General features: G+C 43.6%; 1 protein-coding gene across 1 annotated transcript in view; it reads right to left on the minus strand.

The window, feature by feature from the left end:
- LOC126236409 (keratin, type I cytoskeletal 9) overlaps positions 1 to 25,192 on the minus strand; it is a 102,135-nt gene that overhangs the window by 47,870 nt on the left and 29,073 nt on the right. Inside the window, exon 3 of the mRNA XM_049945706.1 lies at positions 18,453 to 18,555. Coding sequence (XP_049801663.1) covers positions 18,453 to 18,555 — 103 coding nt within the window. The remainder of the gene's footprint in view (positions 1 to 18,452; positions 18,556 to 25,192) is intronic.

Raw genomic sequence — 25,192 nt, forward strand, 5'->3', positions numbered from 1 at the left:
CCGTCCGTCGGATGGGGACGTTAATCTCGTCGTCCCTCTTGGTGGTATGGGAGAGGAGTGGGCTACCTGCAGACATCAGGCTTCCCCCTCTCCCTTCTCCATCATCATAATACACAAACAAAACACTACACTATGCACGCATCCACTACACTTACCTACACTCCACAAACACTCATACAACTCTCACATATCCACATGGAAACGAGGCCAGAGTGAGCAGAGAAAGAACACCCTTTCCGTCAGGCAGCTGAGCCCTCCAGTGTGATGTCCCAGCCAACACCGCACGACATTTACATTTTTACTAGACTGCTCAATCTGTAATAGATGAGTGAGGTTGAGCAGAAATTACAGAAGCATTATGGTGTGGGGATGGAGGTCGAAACAGATAATTCAACAGCAGAGTTTTCGGTAGCAGACAGTAGAGGTGCACGCTGATGGAGTGCTGGAGTAATGTTGGTAAGCGTGGACAAAAATTTATTGCTTTCCAGTTAATTTAAAGCGAGTAAAGGGTTCTTTTAAAGTTCTGTTTCTACCTATGCACAATTATTTTGATTTCCTTAAATGTTTTTATATGTTTCAATGTGACCGAACTTATCCAGCTGATAATCTCTCTACATCTCACCGATACAATGAACGAACTGCAGATTTTAGGAATCATAAGAATGTAAAGTGGATCGATAACGCTTGTCTCTCGGGGTCTTGAATGTAATGAGAGGTCGGCGACCATAATATACGATCTATTAAATATGAATATACTGTCGGATGATTTGCATATTTATTAAGAACTGTGGTTGGTGTCTCAAATGAAAGTGGTATTCGAGAAAAATCCAAAGCGGAAGAGAAGAAGTACATTACACTGGCTAGATATTAGCAACATTTATGTTCTGCAAGCCAATATAAGGTAAATGGTGGTTGATTCATACCATACCGACATCATTTTTCCTAAACAGAATAAAACAGTCTACCGGACCGAAAGTCGATCCCGAAAATTTGGCTTTTGCGACAAAGTTATTACCGATTGAGCTATCCAGGCGTGACTCAAGAACTTTAGTTCCGCAGATACTGCTCTCCTACTTTCCGGACTTCACAGAAATTCTCGTGCGTACTTTGGGGGACTAGCACTCCTGGAAGAGCTTCAGTGAAGTTTGGAAAGTAGGAGAGAGGTATTGACAGAAGTAAAGCTGTAAGGCTGGGTCTCTGGTCGTGCCTGTGCAGCTCAACCGGTAAGAACTTTGACCGCGAAAGAAAAAATTCTGGGGTTGAGTCCCCGTCCAGCACACAGTTTGAATCTACCAGGGAGCTTCATATCAATGTACAATCCACCGCAGAGCGCAATATTCATCCGGCAATCATTTTTCCTAGAGTCCTGTTTCATTTCTATTCTATTCAACACACAATAGTAAAAAGATATCTAAGGGTACACCTTGACGAGAGACATACCTTCAAGGAACACATAAGACTAACAATAGACAAAGTAGAGAAAATACTACAAAAATCAGTACAAACTAAGCTAATTACAGACTGACAACCACAATGGTAGGAACATACCACTGTGCGGTCGCCGAATCAGTATTGAGCTTTGATGTAAGAGCATGGGCACCCGTTTAAAACTCGTCATGGTCGAAACGCTGTCAGGAGAGTACAGACGAGTGTGCTGCTACGAATATCTGGGGTGTTCCGTACCACATCAGTGGGAACGCCGTATGTCGTTCTAAGAATATACCCACACCATTTTACGACCAGACTTCGCGCAGCATCATACTGGCTCAAAAGGGGCAGACCTGACAGGATCGAACAAATCACTGGGGTATCGATTCACAGCAAGTTCCACCTTAAGCTCCGGATAGTGAAGATCTGGTGACATGAATGAGAAGTTAGTGATAATGGGCGCCGTATATACAATATATCCCTTGATATACAGGAGCGGCTGATAAGGAGCTACGCCAAACGCAGCCGTCGCGTGACTCAGTTTCCGACTGGACATTGGCCTTATCCCATGCTCGTACAGCGCCTATCACGGAAAAGCGACTCAAACTGTACATGCAGGGCAATTGGAACCTCAGAAAACACCACCCTGACCTGTTGGCTGCTCAATGACCTAAGACAAACAGGACAACACAGAAACACATTAACACATGATACCACATACAACATAGTGCGTAATGAAGACGCATGGAATACATTTAAGAAATTAGCCGACACAGTTTTTACAGCGCTATGCACCGAGTACCTGAATGGAGATCACACCACAGACAACAAAGTGCAATGCTAGGACAAACTTCAAAGGGCAGGCGAACGCTAACGAAAGACGAACACGCAAGAGTCAGGATGCACGTGACACGAGATCCGCAAAAGTAAAATATGTCAATTTAACCTACACGCATATAAGGCCTAGACATTTAGAGTGACAAGAAAACAAAACCTAACAGTAGCCTAAATCGCTGAAATAGATGTATATAGCGGACTTAGATAGTGACCGGTGATTGTAGCAATGCGTCTCTCTAAATCTGTATGAAGATATATAGATTTATAATAGCTCACTAATAAACATATTACAACACAACTCACAGAGGCGTAATTTAAAATTCAACTTTGAGATTAAAATAATTTATAGGCATCCGGACGCGGATGGTTCGATAAACATACCGAGACTTCTACTATCGGACGCCTAAGGTAATGGGACAAACCTCTCCTCTCTACTCTTACTATTTACGTTTTATGTTGAAAAATATGTAAACTGCGATACACAAACAAAAAATAAGAGAGAGGAGAGAGAGAAAGAGACAGATAGAGAGAGAGAGAGAAAAAAAACTGGCACTTCTCCATGTGACAGGGACGGGCAACGTTGCGAGTGGTGGTTTGGTATGGGTAAGTTTATTTATGACGGCGGCGCTATGCATAGTCCGATATTTGTAGCGTCTGGCCCTCAGCTACGTAATTTCTGAAAATGTTCGCGTTGGGCGAGTGAAACAAGTAAAAAAAAAAAAAAGAAAAAGTTACATACGAGTTGTGGCTGATTTGCAACATTAATTGCGTAAATGTATAGCGTTGCTTCTGAAACTTAACCGCCTGGAATTTTTAAAACTAAACTGTCCTTTGATGCACAATGTATTTACTCTAGTGCCTTCTGCTTTAGATTTTTGGTGATTTCTGTACACTCTCCCGCTTGCTAAATAAACCTGTAATAACCGGTGCAATTATTCACTCGATCTTCGCCACCTTTTCCGTTAATCCAACTTGATAAACGTTCCATGCTGACAAACTAGAGTTAAGAATCAATCGGATGAGGCTATTGTAAGCGATTTTCTTCGCGTATGAATTTCAGTTGTTCAGAATCTTTAGTGATCCGTGCGTCAATCGGTAGAAACGGAGCACTTCTGGGATTACTTTAGTGTCCGTCACTTTATCTGTCCGTCTTTTTTTGCAGGAATGGGCAGACGTATCAAGTTGAAATTTATCTCAAATACTAAGGTCTACGATCGCTTGGGGTGTAAAAAATCATTGTAATAAAAATATACGGCCGTTTATTTCAAATATTTTGATACTCTCAAACTTCCTCATCAAAACCTATAGAGTACTTCGCGTTGACGTAGAATGATGGAATTTGGCAAGAAGCAAGGTTTCATAGTACAAGTAAAGCAAAATACCAAAATGATTAATCTGTAATTATGTCAAATAAAAAAAAATTTTCGGCCGTTTGTTGTCCATCTTATCTGTCAGTCTGTTGAAACCCCTTTTTCCCAGAAATGGGTAGACGTATCAAGTTGAAATTTATATCAAGTACTGAGGTCTACCATCCCTTGGTGGTTAAAACACTTAAGCTAAGTCAATGCTGTCAAAAGATATAGCCAATTATATCGCGTATTTTGATACTCGCAAACTTACTTATGAAAACCTCAGAGCGGGAGTCCTATTCATACTCGTCCGCCTTTTTAAATGAATCTCAGTCTGGCATGAGTTTTCCCCGGGAATAGATTTGTCGTCATTCTATCCCAAGCCGTTTCGAGGGTGCGCCTTGACGTCGTAAACAGCCAACTGAACGTCGGACGGAGACAGTTAGAGCTGTGTGTGTCTAGTCCAGTGGCGGGAGCATGGAATTTCTCTGGGAGCAACTGGATTGCTAGAGAGTACTGATCAGTAGCATAGGAGTTGTGACTTTATAGTCTCGTTGCACGGCTCAAAGCGTAGCTGGTGATAGTTATAAAAGTTTTAGTAACATAGCAGTGCAAAACTAAAGCAAGGGTAATGTCATTTGGTGGAATTAAGTCAGATGATGGTGAGAGAATTAGACTAGGAAAGAAGGATAGGGATGGAAACGGGCCACCTTCTTTTCAAAGGAACTATATCGGAATGAACCTTAATCTTCTTAGGGATACGGAGAAGCTAAATCTGGATGGCCGCTGGGGGTTTGAGCCCCCTGCTCTCCTTCTTTTTGTGTGTACAAACATCTGTCATGTAATTTGGTTACATGTTTTCACGTACGAGGATGCACCGCATTTTTTTCTCAGCCGAAAACAGTGCGACGAATTTGAAACGCTACGTATATATTATTTGAAGTCTCCTGCGTGAGCGCGCCAAGTTTCCGTCACTTCCGACAGATAGTGTAACTGCAGCACAGTTTCAAAATGGCGTCTGTAGGTGAGGTACATTACAATCTACGTGCCGTTATTAAATTTCTCACTGCAGAGAAAGAAACTGAGGGGAATATCCACAAACGCTTGTGCAAAATGTATGGAGCATCTGCTGTCGACAGAAGTACAGTTAGTCGCTGGGCACGTAGGGTCAGGTCATCAGAAGGCCTTTCGCCCGAGCTCCATGATTTGCAGTGGTCGGGGAGACCATCCACGACTGTCACACCTTGCATGTTGCAGCCAGCTGATGTCATTCACGAGGACAGACTTATTACGACTCGGCAGTTGGCGCTGCATCTGTCAATCAGCAAAGGAAGTGTGGACGCAGTTATCCGCACTGTTGGATATTCAAAAATGTGTGCCAGTTGGGTCCCTCTGTGTCTAACGGAGGATCACAAATCGCACAGAAAAAACATTTGTCTTGATTTGTTCCAACGTTTTGAAGCTGAAGGGGAGGTCTTCTTATCCTGGATTGTGACAGGTGATGAAACCTAAGTTCACCATTTTGAGTCCAAAACAAAACGGCAGTCGATGGAATGGCGCCATTCCCACTCCCCACAGAAGAAAAATTGAAAAGGCCTTTAGAGGATGCCATTTGTGGAAGATATTTCGAGGACGATAAGGAGGCGATTCACACAGTGAGGCAGTGGCTCCGCCACCAGAACAAGGATGGGTACCGACAGAACATACACGCCCTTGATTCGCGCTGGAGGAAGGCCACAGGACGGGATGGAAATTACGAGGAAGAATGGGATGTGTAGATAAAACGTCACTCTTTCGTGTGTGTGATTTCCATAACGTTCAATAAAGAATTGTTGAAGAAAAAAAATGCGGTGCATTACTTTCTGGGGAACCATCGTATTTAAAAAAGTACAACGATGGAGAGAAGTAAATAAATTAAATGAGTAAAGATGTAGCGCGTGTACTACATTAAAATGACTAAAGAAATAGATAGATGAATATGTGTAGTAAATACACAAATGAAAACGATCAAGTGTCGTTCCGCGATATCTCTTGAGGTGCCCTGACGAAGAGCCGTGTCCAAAGCATTATCATTGAACTGTTAGAGATGTTCTACTCTGTTGCGATTCACGACAACATACTTACTTTGAAAGAATTTCCCAGAAAATGGCAAGTTTTGAGATAGAAACGTTTCGGTGCCTATTCAAGTATTTTTAGAGTAATGGAAGCCTATACCCATTTGGTAAAGTGCCACACTATTAATTGAAAGGGGTTCGTTTCTGGTCTGTATTACGAACTGTTCCTGCACTTAACCTCTGTCAGTGTCTGTTTACGTGAAAATTGTTGAGCTAAGCTTGGTTCGGAGACCACGTAAGCTGTAGATGCCAGTGTAACTGACGAGTAAGTCAGTCCAGAGGTCGGAGAGAGGTAAGGGCATATCACCAACAATAGGACCTTGGTTGTGACGTTCAAACCAACTTTTGGGGTGATGACTGATTTACTTTTTTAAAAATTAAAGCAGATTGCAGTTGTGGCCGAAGCGAACGCCAACCGTCGTGGGCGACGATCACACTTCCGTAATGTTTTCTACAGTTCCATGGCAACTCCTCATAAGAGCTTCGAACGCGCTGATGTGATTCAAGCTGGGTAATGAAATTCAGATTTTTTTTTAATCTGCTATACTGATTACCCTGCTATACTGATGTCTTCCGCAGCCCGTGTGTAATGGGAGATAGTTTGACGCCGCTGCACACGCAGCCAGGCAAACTGCGCCTCCGGAGGCGAGGGCCCAGCGGCTGGCGGTGTGCGCAGGGAAGCGCCCACCTGGCCGCCGGCGCCCCGCCACCAGATGGACCCCACCCCGTCAGCAGCACAGCAGGCGCTCTCACTTCACTAGGTTTTTGCTTGGATTATGTAGAGATGAAAGGGGCATGAAAGTGAAGCAGTGGTCGGGAAGGAAGTGAGACAGGGTTGTAGCCTATCCCCGATGTTATTCAATCTGTATATTGAGCAAGCAGTAAAGGAAACAAAAGAAAAATTCGAAGTAGGAATGAAAGTCCATGGAGAAGAAATAAAAGCTTTGAGGTTCACCGATGACATTGTAATTCTGTCGGAGACAGCAAAGGACCTGGAAGAGCAGCTGAACGGAATGGACAGTGTCTTCAAAGGAGGATATAAGATAAACATCAACAAAAGCAAAACGAGGATAATGGAATGTAGTAAAATTAAATCGGGTGATGCTGGGGGTATTAGATTAGGAAATGAGACGCTTAAAGTAGTAAAGGAGTTTTGGTATTTGGAGAGCAAAATAACTCACGATGGTCGAAGTAGAGAGGATACAAAATGTAGATTGGGAATAGCAAGGAAAGCGTTTCTGAAGAAGAGAAATTTGTTAACATCGAGTATAGATTTAAGTGTCAGGAAGTCGTTTCTGAAAGTATTTGTATGGAGTGTAGCCATGTATGGAAGTGAAACATGGACGATAAATAGTTTAGACAAGAAGAGTATAGAAGCTTTCGAAATGTGGTGCTACAGAAGAATGCTGAACATTAGATGCGTAGATCACATAACTAATGAGGAGGTACTGAACAGAATTGGAGAGAAGAGAAATTTGTGGCACAACTTGACTAGAAGAAGGGTTCGGTTGGTAGGACATATTCTGAGGCATCAAGGGATCACCAATTTAGTATTGGAGGGCAGCGTGGAGGGTAAAAATCGTAGAGGGAGACCAAGAGATGAATACACTAAACAGATTCAGAAGGATGTAGGCTGCAGTAGGTACTGGGAGATCAAGAAGCTTTCACAGGATAGAGTAACATGGAGAGCTGCATCAAACCTGTCTCAGGACTGAAGACCACAACAACAACATGTAGGGATTGATATGGTTTGTAATTCTGTGAGAGACGCCAAAAGACTTGGAAGAGCACTTGAACGGACTGTGACTGGATTCGTGATTTCTTGTCATAAAGGTCACAGTTCCTAATAATTGACGGAGAGTCATCGAGCAACACAGAAGTATAATATCTGGCGTTCCCCCAAAAAGTGTTATAGGCCCTCTGTTGTTCCTAAGCTACATAAATGATTTAGGGGGCAATCTGAGAATTCCTCTTAGACTGCTTGCAATTGTGCTGTCATTTGCCGTCATGTAATATCATCAGAGGAACAAATCGAATTGCAAAATGATTTAGGCAAGACATATTATGGTGCAAAAATAGGCAATTGACTCTACGTCACGAAAAGTGTGAAGTCATCCATATGAGCACTAAAAGGAATCCGCTAAATTTCAATTACACAATAAATCACGCAAATCTAAAGGCTGTAAACTCAACGAAATACGAGTACTTAAAGATTACAATTGCGAATAACCTAAATTGGATAGATCACACAAATAATGTTGTGGGGAAAGCCAACCAAAGACTGCGACTTATTGGCAGAACAGTTGGAAAATGTAACAGGTTGCTAAACAAACTGCTTACACTATTCTTGTCCATTCTCCTCTGGAATAGGGCGCGTGGGAACCGCACCAGATAGGATTGATGGACGGCATCGAAAAAGTTCGAAGAAGGGCAACTCGTTTCGTACTATCCTGAAATAGGGGATGTGATACACGCATTGGCGTAGCAGTCATTAAAACAAAGGCGTTTTTCGCTGCGGCAGGGCCTTCTCATGAAATTTCAATCACCAACTCAGAGTGTGAAAATATTTTGTTGGTGCCCACCTACACAGGGAGAAATGATCATCATAACGAAATAAGAGAAATCAAAGTTCGCGTGGAAAGATTTAAATTTTCGTTTCTCCCGCTCGCTGTTACAGTGCAACGGTAGAGAAGTAGCTTAAGGGTGGTTCGGTGAACCATCAGCCAGGAACTTTGTAGAGTAATGATGTAGATGTAGATGTAGAACCTAACGGATATTGGCTAGAGACGAGACCATGAGATACATATGAACAAATCACGGTGTAACGGAATGTAGTCGACTGTGGAAAAAGAGGCAGTAAAGAAAAAAAGAAAACAACTGGAATATAGGGGAATTAAATCAAGCGATGCTGACGAAAATAAATTGAAAAATTCCAGTTCCACATTCCAGTACTGACTGACCATTCATTGCTGATATTTTCCCATTCCAGCCAACCGTTCGCCGTGTTATTATCTGCCAGTGCCATCATTTGAATTTTGTATGGCGGGGATAAGGTCAACACTTCGCTCCCCCGACCAGTATGAGCTCTCCAGGCTGCTTCTAACTCAAGTAGCTCCTCATTTGGCGTCAGGGTGTGAGTGCATCCCGTCCCAGTCCTCTCACTAAAGGAAAATCCCTGACGCTATCGGGAATTGAACCCACGTCCTCCGCGAAGTAGTGAGACACGTTGGTCACTCAGCTACACAGACAGACATTAGATTAGAAAATAAGATACTAAAAAATAGGTGAGTTATGCTATTTCGGCAGTAAAATAAATGACTGAATTATGAAAAGTTGACAGCTGCGAGTAGGACTCGCGCACTAAAGATTCCGCACAAACTTAATTACGTATATAGACAGTTCATCCATTCTGGGAATCGAGGATCTCTACGATTCTTGCCGGTCACCGACATTGATACTAGCAGGATACCGGTCCCAGGATTTCCAACACTTTCCAGAATGTTTTAATTTCAACTTCGAAGTCAGATTGTAAATGACAAAAGAAATATTTTTCATATGATATAATAACAAATTAACAATTTCCTGATTTTTGCCTTTACTTGTACCGTGAAATCTTTCTTCTTGGCAAATTTTATGATTCTACGTCAAGGGGAAGTACCCCATAGGCTGGAATGAGTGAGTTTACCAGTATCAAAATATATGACATAAATGGTTGCATCTTTTGATTGCAATGACGTAGAAGCTTAATATTTTTACACTACCAAAGAACTGGAGACTTCTAAATATGACACAAATTTTAACTTTATACGTCTTCCCGTTCCTGAGAAAAAGGTGTTGGGTTGGGTTCTTCGGGGGAGGAGACCAGACAGAGAGGTCATCGCTCTCATCGGATTAGGGAAGGACGGGGAAGGAAGTAGGCAGTGCTCTTTCAAAGGAACCATCCCGACATTTGCCTGGAGCGATTTAGGGAAATCACGGAAAACATAAATCAGGATCGCCGGACGCGGGATTGAACTGTCATCCTCCCGAATATGAGTCCAGTGTGCTAGTCACTGCGCCAACTCGCTCGGGGAGAAAAAGGTGTCTTAACAAACAGAGGGACAGATAAATAATCGGATGGCAAAAGAAATTTTTTTGTGTGAAGTAATTAAAAATCAACAACTTCAGATTTTTTCCTTCACTTGTACTGTGAAACCTTTTTTCTTGCCAAATTTCATCTTTCTAGACTAAAGGAAAGTACTATGTTTTGATGAGTGGGTTTGCGAGTACAAAATATGTGACATAAATGACCGCCTCGTTTGAAGCCAACATTTGTTATACCGCCAAGGGACCATAGATCTTAGTGTGTGGCGTAAATTTCGACTTGATACGTCTACCCGTTCCCGAGAAAAAGGATTTCGAACAGTCGGATAGGCAGACGGACCACAAAGTGATCCTGCACTGAAGCGCCAAAGAAACTGGTGTAGGTATGCACATTCAAATACAGAGATATGTAAACAGGCAGAACACGGCATTGCCGTCAGCAACGCCTATATACGACAAGTGTCTGGCGCAGCTGTTAGGTCGGTTTATTCTGCTACAATGGGAGCTTATCAAGATTTAATTGAGTTTCAGTTTGGTGTTATAGTCGGCGCGCGAGCGGTGGGACACAGCATCTCCGAGGTAGCGATGAAGTGCGGATCTCCCCGTACAACCATTTCACGAGTATACCGTGAATATCAGGAATCCGGTAAAACATCAAATCTCCGACATCGCTGCGGCTTGAAAAAAATCCTGCAAGAACAGGACCAACGAAGACTGAAGAAACTCGTTCAATGTGACAGAAGTGCAACCCTTCCGCAAATTTCTGCAGGTTTCAATGATGGGCCATTAACAAGTATCAGCGTGCAAACCATTCAACGAAACATCATCGTTATGGGCTTTTTGAGCCGAAGGCCAATTAGTGTACCCTTGATGACTGCGTGACACAAAGGGTTACTCCTCGCCTGTGGCCATCAACACCACTGGACTATTGATGACTGGGAACATGTTGCCTGGTCGGACGAGTCTCGTTTCAAATTGTATCGAGCGGATGGACGTGTACAGGTACGGAGACTACCTCATGAATCCACGGATTCTGCATGTCAGCAGGGGACTGTTCAGACTGGTGGGGGCTCTGTAATGGTGTGTGTGTGGGGTGGGGGTGGGGGTGGGGGGGGGTGGGGGTGGGGGTGCTATTGGAGTGATATGGGACCCCTGATACGTCTAGATACGACTCTGACAGGTGACACGTACGTAAGCATCCTGTATGATCACCTGCATCCATTCATGTCCATTGTGCATTCCGACAGACTTATGCAATTCCAGCGGGACAATGCGACACCCTACACGTCCAGAATTGCTACAGAGTGGCTCCAGGAACAGTCTTCTGAATTTCAACACTTCCGCTGGCCATCAAACTCCCAGACGTGAACATTATTAAGCATATCCGGGATGCCTTGCAAAGTGCTGTTCAGAAGTGATCTCCATCCCCTCGTGCTCTCACGGATGTATGGACAGCCTTGCAGGATTCATGGTGTCAATTCCCTCCAGCGCTACTTCAGACATTAGTCGAGTCCATGCCACGTCGTGTTGCAGCACCTCTGCGTGCTCGCGGAGGCCCAACATGATATTAGGCAGGTGTACCAGTTTCTTTGGCTCTTCAGTGTTAAGCGTTTAATTTTGACCGATTGAGGTACGGAACCCTAAATAACAGTGTCAGTCGTGTTCATTTAACGTTAATGTTGTTTGCACTTTGAGTAGAAGACCATCATCATATAACGTTTAAAGCGACGGCGACATACGCTCCAAATACCGAATGGTATCAATTATATGTTGAACGGAAGTCTACTCAGCCTCTGCTCTGCATGTAACAGATGCCATTCGGTTTTACACTGGAAGCATATTCTAGAGGTTGTTAACTGGAGGGTAATTTCATAATATTAACAACAAAATATATAAAATGTTTAATACAGAAATAATAAATTGTTTAATAACAATATAATATATAACTGTTTTAATACGGTAACAATAATACTTTCTATACATCAATCCTCAGTTTATCGCTTCAGAATAACTTGCAAGTAATAACAGTGCAGAGAAACACAGCATTTAAAAAGTATTCGTCAGAAAATTAGAGAAGTGCATGTATCATGTAACTTCTCTGGGAAGAATAATGATAACAAACTCTCACCTATTGACTAGATCGTTATTTACAAAGTGTGCACTTGCTTTTATCAGTACATCATTTGACACAATCATTGTGAAAACAGGTCTTCGGTCTATGGCTATGTGGATGAGGGGTATACTTTTGCTATCAGTCATTTTGACCTACATGCGAAGAGTCAGTCTTTCTGTTATTTTTTCTTGGTGGAGGGTCTTTCCCGTTCTGTCTTGCCTACTTCAACTTCCTGCTGTCCGCTTGTTTAATCTGTGGTCTCACGAAGTGTGACGAACTTTGCTTTGGCAGCAAGTGTGGTCAGCCTGCGAATGTACGCTTCTTCCTCGCCGGAAGGCGACGAGCACATTTAAGTCGACAGGTCTTGAAGCAAGCAATTGAAAAATATCCCGTGTCAAAAATAGCTCGTAATTTCTAAAACTCCTTGTCATTTTCGATATTATTGGTTTTCCTGCTACTTTATTCTCTGAAGAAAAAATTTGAAATTCATCATCACTTGGTTTCTCTTCCTTTAGACTTCATAATCCTCCATGTTACTCTGTCCTCTGCTTTCCTCTTCGATCTTTGGTACTCTCCTTGCGATCTGCTGATGTAATCCAGCATCTGGTAATTTATTTTGCCCTTACCACTCTTCTCTGGAATAAAATCTTCAATTACCTCCACCCAAAGACAACCTCGCCTCAGATTATGTCCTGTCCAAATTAGTTTCCTCTTCTTCACTGTCAGTAACGTCCTCTGATCTTACCCAATTCTTCTCAGTAGCTCCTTATTCCTGACTTTATCAGTCCGACTGATCTTCTCCATTCTGCGCCATATCCGCATTTCACAAGCTTCAATTCTCCTCTAGTCCAGGTATCTAAATGTCCATGTTTATGCCCCATCCAAGATCACGCCCCATACCAGCATTTCACTGCTGGTTTCTTAATTCTGTGTTCATACCATTGGCTAAGAGTCTTTTCTGCTTTTGAAATGCCTGTTTCGCCAGTGCCATTCTTACTTTGATATTCTGTTCACTATGCATATCTTCCCTAATTCAACTTTCCAAGCACTTGAATGCTCTCACCTGTTCTACTGTTTCACTCCTTAAGTTACATTGAGGTGACAAAAGTCACGGGATACCTCATAATATCGTGTCGGAACTCCTTTTGTCCGGCGTAGTGCAGCAACTCGACGTGGCACGGACTCAACAAGTCGTTGGAAGTCTCCAGCAGAAACATCGAGCCATGCTGCCTCTAAAGTCGTCCACAATGGCGAAGGTATTGGCGGTGCAGGATTTTATGCAGGAACTGAATGTCCCAGAAATGTTCTATGGGAATCATCTCGGGCGATATGGGAGGCCAATTCATTCGCTCGAATTGTCTAGAATGTTGATCAAACCAGTTGCGAACAACTGTGACCCAGCGGAATGACATCATTGTTTGGGAATTGAAGTCCATGAATGGCTGCAAATGGTCTCAATGATCGGTTAAGTTGGACCAGAGGACCCAGTACATTACATGTAAGTACAGCCTACACCATTACTGAGCCACCACGAGCCCGCACAGCGCCTTGTTGACAGCTTGGGCCCATGACTTAGTGGGGTCTGAGCCTCCCTCGTAACCTACCATCAGTTCTTACCAACTGAAATAGGGACTTGTCTGACCAGGCTACGGTTTTCCAATCGTCTAGAGACTATATGGTCACGATTCCAGGAGAGGCTCTGCGGGCGATGTCGTGCTGTTAGCAGAGGCACTGGCGTTGGTTTTCTGATGCCATAGCTCATTAACGCCAAATTACGCCGCATTGTCCTAACGGATGCGTTCATCGTACGTCCTGCATTGATTTTTGCGGTTATTTTAAGCAGTTTTGTTGTCTGTTAGCACTCGCAACCCTCCGCAAACGCCGCTGCTCTCGGTCGTTAAGTGAAGGCCGTCGGCCACTGCGTTCTCCGTGGTAGAGGTAATTTGGTGTTCTACACACTCTCTTGACACTGTGAATTTCGAAATACTGAATTCCCTAACGATTTCCGAAATGGTATGTCGCATGTGTCTAGCTCCAAATACCATTCCGTGTTCAGAGTCTGTTACCTCCTGTCGTGCGGCCATAATCACTTCGGAAACCTGTGTACAAATGACAGCTCCACCAATTCAATGCCCTTTTATACCTTGTGTACGTGATGCTACCGCCATCGCTATCCCATGACTTGTCAACTCACTGTATACGTCATTCTTCTTTTCCTTAAGTCTACAACCATGAATTTCTTTTTAATTATTTTCATACAGTATGCTACGAAGGTTTCATTCAGGTTATTTAACATGACAATCCTGTCCACTTTTTTTCCCCATCCAAACAACTTTTCAATATTTCCTCCAAATAAATGTTATATAGAATTGGTGAGAGGCAGCAGCTCTGTCTGACCCCTCTGCTGATCTTCCTGCCTTCCGAGGTCTCATGCCTTGCCTTTTGCTTCAAGCACAGATGTGCAATATGTCTTCGCTCCTTCTACTTTATTCCCTTTCTCCTTAAGATATCTATCAGCTTATCCCACTGCACTGTGTCAAAGGCCTGTTCGATGTCTCTGAAGGCCCCAGATGCTTTGAACATTTCTGTACCTCTGTAACCAATAGTTTCTAGAAGTCCAGTGGCATCTCTTGTCCCTTTCCCCCTTCTGAAACCATGCTGCTCCTCTCCAAGTGCTTCTTCCAGCGTTCCGTGTAGCCTTCAGTTCAGAACTCTAAGAAGAACTTTTGCTGCGTGCTGTATTAAGCAGACAGTCCCGTGTTCTTCACACTTTTACTATTCATCCTCTTTGGGTTACTGTGAATAGAAAAAAATCCTCCGGCCAATCCTCTTTGTCGTAGATGGATTGGAAATTGAAACTTGTGGAAATATAAACGCTTATACTGAAAAGGTTTTTGGGAGTCTCGGTCGTAACGCCAACTCGCCGCCCTGGATCCGCGCTTGACTCTGGCGTCATCTGTTGGCTCCCTTCACGCACCGCGGACCCTAGCGGGCGTCATCTGCGCGTAGCACCTGGCAGCGCGAGCGCGCTGTGGCCCCGGCACGCGCTGCGGGTTGCCGCATACAGGCGCTGTCACGGCTCGCACCTCGCCTCGCCTGGCCGCCGACAATTTTCACGCCCCGCGGTCGGAACCAATTTCGCGTCGGCAATTGAGCGTCGCGTGCGCGCCGTCACTTATTGTTAGGTGCGGTGCGGCGGGGCTCACACATGGCTGCCTCTGTAAGCTGCAACCTGTTAACAGCGCTTAAGCCATCTGACGCCACGTCATCCTGGAGGGTGCCCGAACTGCACTGTACTGTTGCATAAGAGGGGGAGCCCTCATGGTTGTTGATGGGAGATAAGAGTTTATTGCCGCGTTCAGATCGGGATCGTTATAAATGGAGTACTAGCCCTTCTGTGGCACGGAAAAGAGGTTTGGAACTAACTCCTACCGAAGAGAAATCAAGTATCTAACCACCACAACACCTCGTTGCTGATTAAGGTAGAGCTGTCTTCTCCCCCAAGATTCATTTGAACTTCACTGTGCCTTACTAGGTGTGGTCCCGATCCAACTAGAATGGCCTTGACTTCCTCTGACTTTCTGCCATACCCGTCCAGTTAAAGGGGGACGTACGGCGAGGTGGGCGAAAATATGGAAACCCTGCAAAAAATGCTTGCTTGAACATAAAACCAGACGCTAGCCAAGACTGCACGTTGCAATGTTGCATTTGGCCGCCAACGGCACCTCTGCAATGTCTCAGTCTCAGTCGCAGTCAGAACAGATTTCTGGGAACTTGTGACTGCGTTATGTCGGAGCTTAGTGCATTCGAACATGGCCAAACTGTTTGTGCTTGAATGGAGGGTAGCAGCGTAAGTCTAAACGCGGTATCCTTAAATGCACGTAGGAATCTTCAATGAGAAAACCTGCATTGTCGCTACAAATAGTCAGGTTCGCTTAGACAAATTTACTGTTGTTGTCGTTGAAGTTACAGTAAACACGTTTACAACAAAGTTTTAGTAATAACATGGAGTTTTACAGAATTCAGTCTGCACTGTTGGCCATTAAAATTTCAGCAGCAGGGTGCATAGCCAATAACAGAGTTTTACGTATTATAGTAGGAAGAAAACATGATTAGATTTGTACGTGAATTTGGGGTTATAGGGTGTGAAATTTAATTCGCAGAGCCACCATCCCTGGCAGAAACAATGACTATAGCCTGGCTTCACATTGAACTTGGATCACAAATACGGATACCTGATTCCATGATGATTCAACACTATGCCAGAGTCATCAATCGTAACGGCTGAAGAGTGCTGGCGGTCGTCTCTCGGCAACCCATGACCAAATATTTTCAATGGATGTGCGATCTAGGCAGGGCAACAGTCGAAACCCCTGCGTCTCGATTTAGGCCAGGACAGCACGGGCAACACGCACACACTGTCTCCCTATACCACCACGCCAGGTACTGGACCCGTATGACAATAACTTATGCGATCTGGCAACGTTCGTTCTCGTCGGAGCCTGCAGACACCGATACGCAAACCGTGGTGCTGTACGCAGAAGCGGGACATGTCTGAAAAGACGGTATGTTACCAGGTTGCCACACCCGTGGCCGGTGTTGTTGTAAGACGCACCACTGCCGGCGAGTGTCCCTCTGCTGCCGTGTCGAGGTAAGCCGCAACAGTCGCCGTACTGACAGACCGTGGTGCTTCAAACGTTGTCGGACTGCCCGTATGGATCATTCTCATACTGCTAATAAGTTCTTTTCCTGATTCGAGGTACGTGACGTAGCTGTACGCTCATGCACTCTCGAACGAACAATACGTCTGTCCAAGTGACGAATAACCGCGTGGAGAAGTTGAGGTCCTGAATGTTATTGAGTGCGCTCCTCCAGAACCCATCGGCTCCATATTGCAGCACAGGCTTGGGGTACATATCAATGCGAAAAGTTCGAACCCAGTCTGTGTGCTTGGAATGAAATGCTAATCATTACCGTAGTATACTTCGTGTCAACTAGACGATTATATTTATGACGTAGCAATTTTGATGGCTGGCACAATATTTATTGCAACATAATCTGTGACAACGAGGCGCGATGACTCAGCAAGTACGAGGGTAATCCCAAAAGTAAGGTCTCCTATTTTTTTTATAAGTAAAAAAAAATGTTTCGAATGGCTCTGGGCACTATGGGAATTAACTTCTGAGGTCATCAGTCCCCTAGAACTTAGAACTACTTAAACCTCACTAACCTAAGGACATCACACACATCCAAGCCCGAGGCAGGATTCGAACCTGCGACCGTAGCAGCATCGCGGTTCCGGACTGGAGCGCCTAGAACCGCTCGGCCACAACGGCCGGCTCACCTGTAAGGAAAAATTTCTAATGAATACACAACCACACATAATGCCAATGTATGGAAGTTTAGATCTAGCGCTGAAGCGTGCTGAGATAGCCTAATGGTAAGGCGGCCGCTCGCCATAAGCGAGAAAACCGTGTTCGAGTCCCAGTCCAACACAAAGTTTCATTGTCACGATTCAGTTACTCGTACAGCTGATTGTTATCCATATTTGCAACTGCAAATAAGTTTCATGTCAGTGAAAGACGCCGGGTTGTACCGCAGTTCGTAGATTATGTTCCAGTCATCTTATACAGATAAATACAGGTCTTGTGTGCTTTTCAAGGGAGTCATATACCATTCTTCCTCAAAAATAGTGGCACGTTCAGGCAACGATGATCCAGGTGTAAGCGATCACGCACCGTCCTCTCCAAAGTAGATCACAAACGCTCGATAATACTGAGATCTGGTGACTGTCGTGGCCAGGGGCAACATGATAATTCATCCTCGCGCCCACAGAACCATTCCTGGACGATGGGAGCTTGGCGAACACGGGCCCTGTTGTCTTGGAACACAGCATAACCTCTGGGGAACAAACATTGTATCATGGAAAGGACCTGATCAGCCAGAATGGTCAGATAATCCTTGGCAGTTACGCAACTTTTCAGAGTAACCATGGGACCCACGGAATAGCACCATATGGCGGCACAGATCATCACCGAACCCCCATCGTATTTCACTCTTGGGAAGTAGACTCGGCCCGATGTTGGGAACAGTGTGCAGCAAGACTCATCCGACCAAATGACTTTCTTCCATTCCTCCACAGTCCAAGTTCTATGGCTTCGGTACCACGTTTTTCTGTTATGGGAATTTACATCACTTACGTGTGGTTTTCGATTTCCAGCTTGCCCTGCAATTCCTTGCTTTTGAAGCGAGTGTGACATTTAATTCTGCAGTCACTTTTCCCCCTATCGTCCTCTTATTTTTCGTGACAATCCTCTTCAATAACCGCCCGTGACGATCACTCAACACACACTTTCGTCCGCGTTGTGACTTAGCGGATGATGTTTTCCCGCTTTATCTGTACGCGTTTTAAATTTTCGATACGGTGCCTCTTGGTACATGAAACTCTTTTTTTCGGCAGCATGGAATCAGGTATCTGTGTTTGTGATCCAAGCTCGATGTGAAGTCTGCGTGTTAGTGTATAATTACCTCGTTTTCTTCTTCTTCACTCCGTTATTGTCACTCTTCTTGCTCTTCGACTCTGACTTCTTGGACGTCGTCGTCGGCGTCTGGGTAGGAGTCTCCATGGCTGCTGAAACAGTGTAGCACGTAACACATAAATTCATCACAAAATTATAAAGGTTGTATTATCTGTCTACTATCGCTGTTACAAATCTTAAAGAAATAAAAAAAGTAGGTTCTTTGTATAGGGATGAATCCTAAAACATTTGAATAATTTTATCAACTCGTTTTTACACTTTCGGAAATTTCTGCGGGGTACCTGTTACACCACACGCACACACATCTTGGAGCCTTCTTGACAAATGACTGAATCGAGACACGGACGTAGAGCTATGAACGCAACTAAGTGACGCATTGATACAAACACAAGACTTGCCTTCTCGAAGAGCAGTGTCGAAATACCCGTCCGGAATCCAAATTTAGATTATCGGTGTTGTTCCTAGGTAACTTAACGCTAATGCTAGGCCGGTTCATTTAAAAAGGAAACTATCGGTTTCATGTCCCATCCTGTTTAAATGTGAGGTTATCCTATACTGAGGCAAGCAAATATGTCTGTACCCTTGCATAGCGATAGCGTTAATTTAACCCTATACAGCATGTCCTATTTTTAGGAAACGAATATCAGTGAATGAAATCAGGGGATAAAGCCTGATACACAAAATACAGGTTGAAAAAGAAATTTTGATTAATTTCGATTTATTCAATACATCGATTAATTATTAATTGTTCAGTTACAGAGACATTGAAACATAATCTGTGCTATCATTGAACATAAGAAATAATTCCCCTTTCAGCTGATTTCGTGAGTGTTTACATACGCTCGACATTTAGAGAAAAGATTATCGATTTTTAACTGTTCCGGCCAACTTAATGACACTAGACACAGTCTAGCTAGACGCAGCCAGACTGTGTGTGTTACCAGACGGCAACATCATGCATACACAAATGGTTTCCTTATCATTATACGTAAATTTACGGTTTGTTGCCAAATGGTAACACCATGTAATAGAGGGTTAAATGAGAGTTTGCTTTTTTTGTATCGTTACGTTACGCAATAACGCAACTCTAGTGTGAACTTAATTTTTGGAATGAACTTAATTGTTCAAATGGTCTTTTAATACAAAAATGTAGCGTGGTTTCGTTCCGATGGATAACTGGAATACTGGGCAACTTTAAAATTCTTTGATTTGGATACCTTATAGAGTGCGATTACCCATCCAAAGTTAGGGGAGGTTAATGGGACGTCTGTCCTTCCATTTGATGGTATGATATAGGTGACTGAATTCAAAGGGGCAGTACTTCTCCTGAAAGTCGTTCACGTGAAAGATATCTCAAACTTGCATGATAAATGAAAATTAACATTAAATAGGTGACGTCGTAGGAATTTGGAAGAATTAACTACGAGACACCTTTGTGCTAGTGGGTGTCGTCTTTGTAGAAGGTTGACTAAAACTAAATGTGAAAGAGGATTTCACAATGAAATCAGTTGGTTTTATGAGCAAATTTGTTACTGTAGATGAGACACGTGCACGATTTGTAACACCAGAAAATAAAGACCGTTCGAAGTGGTGGCTGTGAGCCGTTACTTCTGGCTTAAAGCACTATCAAAGTCAAATTTGTGCCGTTTAATATTAATATATGCTCATTTGTGAACTTATTTTCCAATGTGAAGGTTTTTTATGCAAGGAATGAACATAATGTAAATAAAACAAGTGTAATGAAGTGTAGTTGAATTAAGTCAGGCGATAATGAAGCAATTAGGTTAGGAAATGTGATGCTGAAAGTAGTAGGCGAGTTTTGCTATTTTCCTAGCGAAATAACTGACAACGCCAGAAGTGAAGAGGATATAAGATGTAGAATGCAATAAACAGAAAAGATATACTGAAAATTGGAAATATACACTGCCTGATAAAAAAGTGAAGCATGCAGAAGGTATGGTCAGATGTCAATGTCACTTCGCACACGTACGCGCCATTGGAGCGCATGTAAATGGTGACAGGTAGAACGGTCAGCAGAGTTCATTTAGTGCTGATCGTGTTTAGTGTAGTTACCAGGCCTGGTAGCGTGTAAAGGAGGGAGGACAGCGTCTTACGCTGAGTGACATCTGTGCTGGACACGAAGATGCCGCGTCCTCGTGTGTGACTGCGTTTTCGGAACCTGACAGAGCTTGGGAGGCGCTAAATTGTCGGTCTTCCGTCTGGTCGAGTCGTTTTGTAGGGGCATTCGGAAGTGACTGTGGCTCGGTGGTGGACTGCATGGGAACGTGAGGGCAGCCATACCCGTCATTAAAGTTCCGGTCGACAACCTCTGACCAGCACAAGGGAGGATTGCCGTATTGTGCACCGAGAGCGTGGGAATCTTTACACATCTATGCGTTTGGAATGATTCCGTGACCGGAAAGAATGGACAGTTGATGAATGGCTTCGCATTGTGTTCAGCGATGCACTACCCCGGACGACAATCGCTGGCGAGCAAGGCGGCCACCATTCTTCCAATATTTTGGTAAGGCAGAACGATGTTACTTCTGGCACAGGTCATCCCCGTTTTCAAGAAGGGACGTCGAACAGATGTGCAGAACTATAGACCTATATCTCTAACGTCGATCAGTTGTAGAATTTTGGAACACGTATTATGTTCGAGTATAATGACTTTTCTGGAGTCTAGAAATCTACTCTGTAGGAATCAGCATGGGTTTCGAAAAAGACGGTCGTCTGAAACCCAGCTCGCGCTATTCGTCCACGAGACTCAGAGGGCCATAGACACGGGTTCACAGGTAGATGCCGTGTTTCTTGACTTCCGCAAGGTGTTCGATTCAGTTCCCCACAGTCGTTTAATGAACAAAGTAAGAGCATATGGAATATCAGACCAATTGTGTGATTGGATTGAAGAGTTCCTAGATAACAGAACTCAGCATGTCATTCTCAATGGAGAGAAGTCTTCCGAAGTAAGAGTGATTTCAGGTGTGCCGCAGGGGAGTGTCGTAGGACCGTTGCTGTTCACAATATACATAAATGACCTTGTGAATGACATCGGAAGTTCACTGAGGCTTTTTGCGGATGATGTTGTGGCATATCGAGAGGTTGTAACATTGGAAAATTTACTGAAATGCAGGAGGGTCTGCAGCGAATTGACGCATGGTGCAGGGAATGGCAATTGAATCTCAATGTAGACAAGTGTAATGTGCTGCGAATACATAGAAAGATAGACCCCTTATCATTTAGCTACAATATAGCAGGTCAGCAACTGGAAGCATTTAATTCCATAAATTATCTGGAAGTACGCATTAGGAGTGATTTAAAATGGAATGATCATATAAAGTTGATGGTTGGTAAAGCAGATGCCAGACTGAGATTCATTGGAAGAATCCTAAGGAAATGCAATCCGAAAACAAAGGAAGTAGGTTACAGTACGCTTGTTCACCCACTGCCTGAATACTGCTCAGCAGTGTGGGATCCGTGCCAGATAGGGTTGATAGAAGAGATAGAGAAGATCCAACGGAGAGCAGCGCTTCGTTACAGGATCATTTAGTAATCGCGAAAGCGTTACGGAGATGATAGATAAACTCCAGTGGAAGACTCTGCAGGAGAGACGCTCAGTAGCTCGGTACGGGCTTTTGTTGAAGTTTCGAGAACATACCTTCACCGAAGAGTCAAGCAGTATATTGCTCCCTCCTACGTATATCTCGCGAAGAGACCATGAGGATAAAATCAGAGAGATTAGAGCCCACACAGAAGCATACCGACAATCCTTCTTTCCACGAACAATACGAGACTGGAATAGAGGGGAGAACCGATAGAGGTACTCAAGGTACCCTCCGCCACACACCGTCAGGTGGCTTGCGGAGTATGGATGTAGATGTAGATGGTGTCGTGGTGTGAGGAGCCATCACCTATGACTTCACGTCTGGTAGGGACTGAGGGAACTCTGACGACACAACGATACGTCACGGACCTCCTGCGTCCTCATGTGTTAGCTCTCATGCAACATCATCGTGGTGCGACTTTTCAACAGGACAATGCTCGTCCACACAAGGCACTTGTGTCTATGAACTGACTGCTTGGTGTTGACGTATTCCCGTGGCCAGCAAGGTGCGCAGATCTGTCCCCGATGGAACACGTGTGGAACCTGCTCGGACGTCTACTCTGCGACAGTGTCAGTATCCAGAACCAGTTTACAACATTTGTGGGCCAGCTTGCATCATGAGAGGATAGATGGTATTTATGACACCCTTCGCAACCGAATTAGTCCACGCATTCAGGCTTGAGGGGATGCAACGTCGTATTGATAAGTGGGCTCATCCTTCCAACTCTTCATAAATTTGACTATTTCGCATCACTGCAGTAACATCAGACACCTTTTCTTTTTTCAATTTTTTTTTTGAAAGACATCATGTTTACGTCAGTGACTGTTAAACTTTTTATTTCCACTATTGCAATTTCGGCCTTAGGCCAATATCAAGTGCAGATGTTTTGGCTTTAAGCCATGTCAACTTTATACAGGCTGACACATTTATATGTCCATATATCGTAAAACAGCACAGACGTGTGTGCTCGCACTACTTAGCAGCGTTACGAATGTATATAACAGCAAATGACAACGACATATGTATCAGCCTGTATAAAGTTGACATGGCTTAAAGCCAAATCATCTGCACTTGATAATGGCCTAAGGCCGAAATTGCAATAGTGGAAATAAAAAGTTTAACAGTCACTGGCGTAAACATATTGTCTTTCAAAAAATTTCGCATTACTGTGAATCCCAGTTATGAAAAGTTAATCAGATACCCTGTCAAACCGCGAAATTTCATTTCGTTTCCTCCTCACCTTGCGGCTGCCTCACTTTTTTTTTTTTTTTTTTTGTCAGGCAGTATATGTTTTCCTGTTTCAGTCTCATTAACTCTTCTAGAATGTAAAAATTGTTGTAGCGATTTTTTTTAATTTATGTGTCTCCAGACAAAACTGTATTTTATTATAATTGTTATTTGAATTCATTGTATTTTTATTTAGAGGGTGTCCGGGAAGTAGGGACGAATATTAAAGTGCTATAGAACATACAAAATTTATTGAAAATGTAATTTTTTTTACATACACATTGAATAACTTCTTCCATTTATCTAAGAAAAATTATATCCACCAGATGGCCACCCAAGGCCGCGCGGCAACGAGCAATGCGTTCACTGAAGTTCTCGATGACGCTTTCACAAACATCTGGTGGGGTGCCGTTAATAACCATTTTAAATTCAAGCTTCAATTGGTGTATTGTTTGTGGTTTGTTCACACACAGTTTTTATTTCACGAAGCCCCACAAAAAATCACAAGGTGTAAGATCGCAGAATCTGGCAATCGATTCCTTTGTTGCCACCCAAAGAGATAATTTTTTGAGGAAACATTTCATTCAGCAGAACAACCGTTTCACGGGATGTGTGACATGTAGCACCGTCTTGTCGAGACCAAAAATCGTCATTTTCATCAATAAGAGAGAAAAAGCAACCAGAAAGCATGTTTCGGTAACGGTCGCCGTTCACAGTGACGGAAATTCCCTTATCATTTTCACAAAAGTACGCGCCGATCGCTCCTCCCGCCCAGATCTCACACCGCACAGTCGTGCGTTGTGGATGCCTATCATCTTCCACGGTCACTCGCGGATTTTCGTTACCGCAATTTCTGCAGTTCTGCTTACTGACGTACCCTTTGAGGTGGAAATGCGCCTCATCTGAGAAAATTATTCTTTTTGTGAAGTTCTCGTTCTCCTCTTGTCGAGCCAGGAGCCATTGAGCAAATCGATGTCTCTTTCCAAGACCTGTAGGCTTCAGCTCTCGTGCAAGGTGAATGCATTTTCAGATCTTGTATTCAAGCAGAACTCGGTGGTCCTGTTTCCTTAGCGATTGAAACACAACCCATGGCCTCACACTTCCGGATCAACTTCCGAACTGATGATTCGGTTAGAGTAGCATTGTCTTCGTCTGTCACACACACTTCACGAACGGTTGCCGTGCGACTTTCACTGTTTTTGTAATAACTTTTTATCATTTCGATATGTTGCTCAGTTGTCATCTGCTCCTTGACGAAAATAAACATCAAACAACAATGCTCGCCACACAAAAGCTATCAGGCTACTAATGGGAAAGATCCCAATTAACAAATATGAAAAAACCATAGCTGCCAACCGTCATATGGCAAAATGGCTCAAAATTCAACTTTGTCCTTACTTCCTGGACACCCGTTATATAAAAAATTATGTTAACCCATTGTTTTAGATATGGGCAGTAAAAAAAAAAAAAGAGCATTGGCTGTCGGGTAGGACGAGATGTAATATTTGTCGTAATGATTTTTTGAATTTATGTGCCTCCAGGACGGCCGCTGTGGCCGAATTCAGTTCGGAACCGTGCAGCTGCTACGGTCGCAGGTTCGAATCCTGCCTCGGGCATGGATGCCTGTGATGTCCTTAGGTTAGTTAAGTTTAAATAGTTCTAAGTCTCTGGGACTGAAGACCTCAGATGTTAAGTCCCATAGTGCTTAGAGCCATTTGTGCCTCCAGACAAAATTGTATTTTATTAGAGTTACTTTTTGAAGTCTCTATATTTTATGTACATAAATTTTTGAATGGTAATTAATTGAAACCCTCAGCTGCCGACAGGTGTTATTGATATACCTCGATGGGGACAGCTGAAAATGTGTGCCCCGACCGGGACTCGAACCCGGGATCTC

The sequence above is a fragment of the Schistocerca nitens genome, chromosome 2, assembly GCF_023898315.1.
Source record: "Schistocerca nitens isolate TAMUIC-IGC-003100 chromosome 2, iqSchNite1.1, whole genome shotgun sequence".
Taxonomy (NCBI): Eukaryota; Metazoa; Arthropoda; class Insecta; order Orthoptera; family Acrididae; genus Schistocerca; species Schistocerca nitens.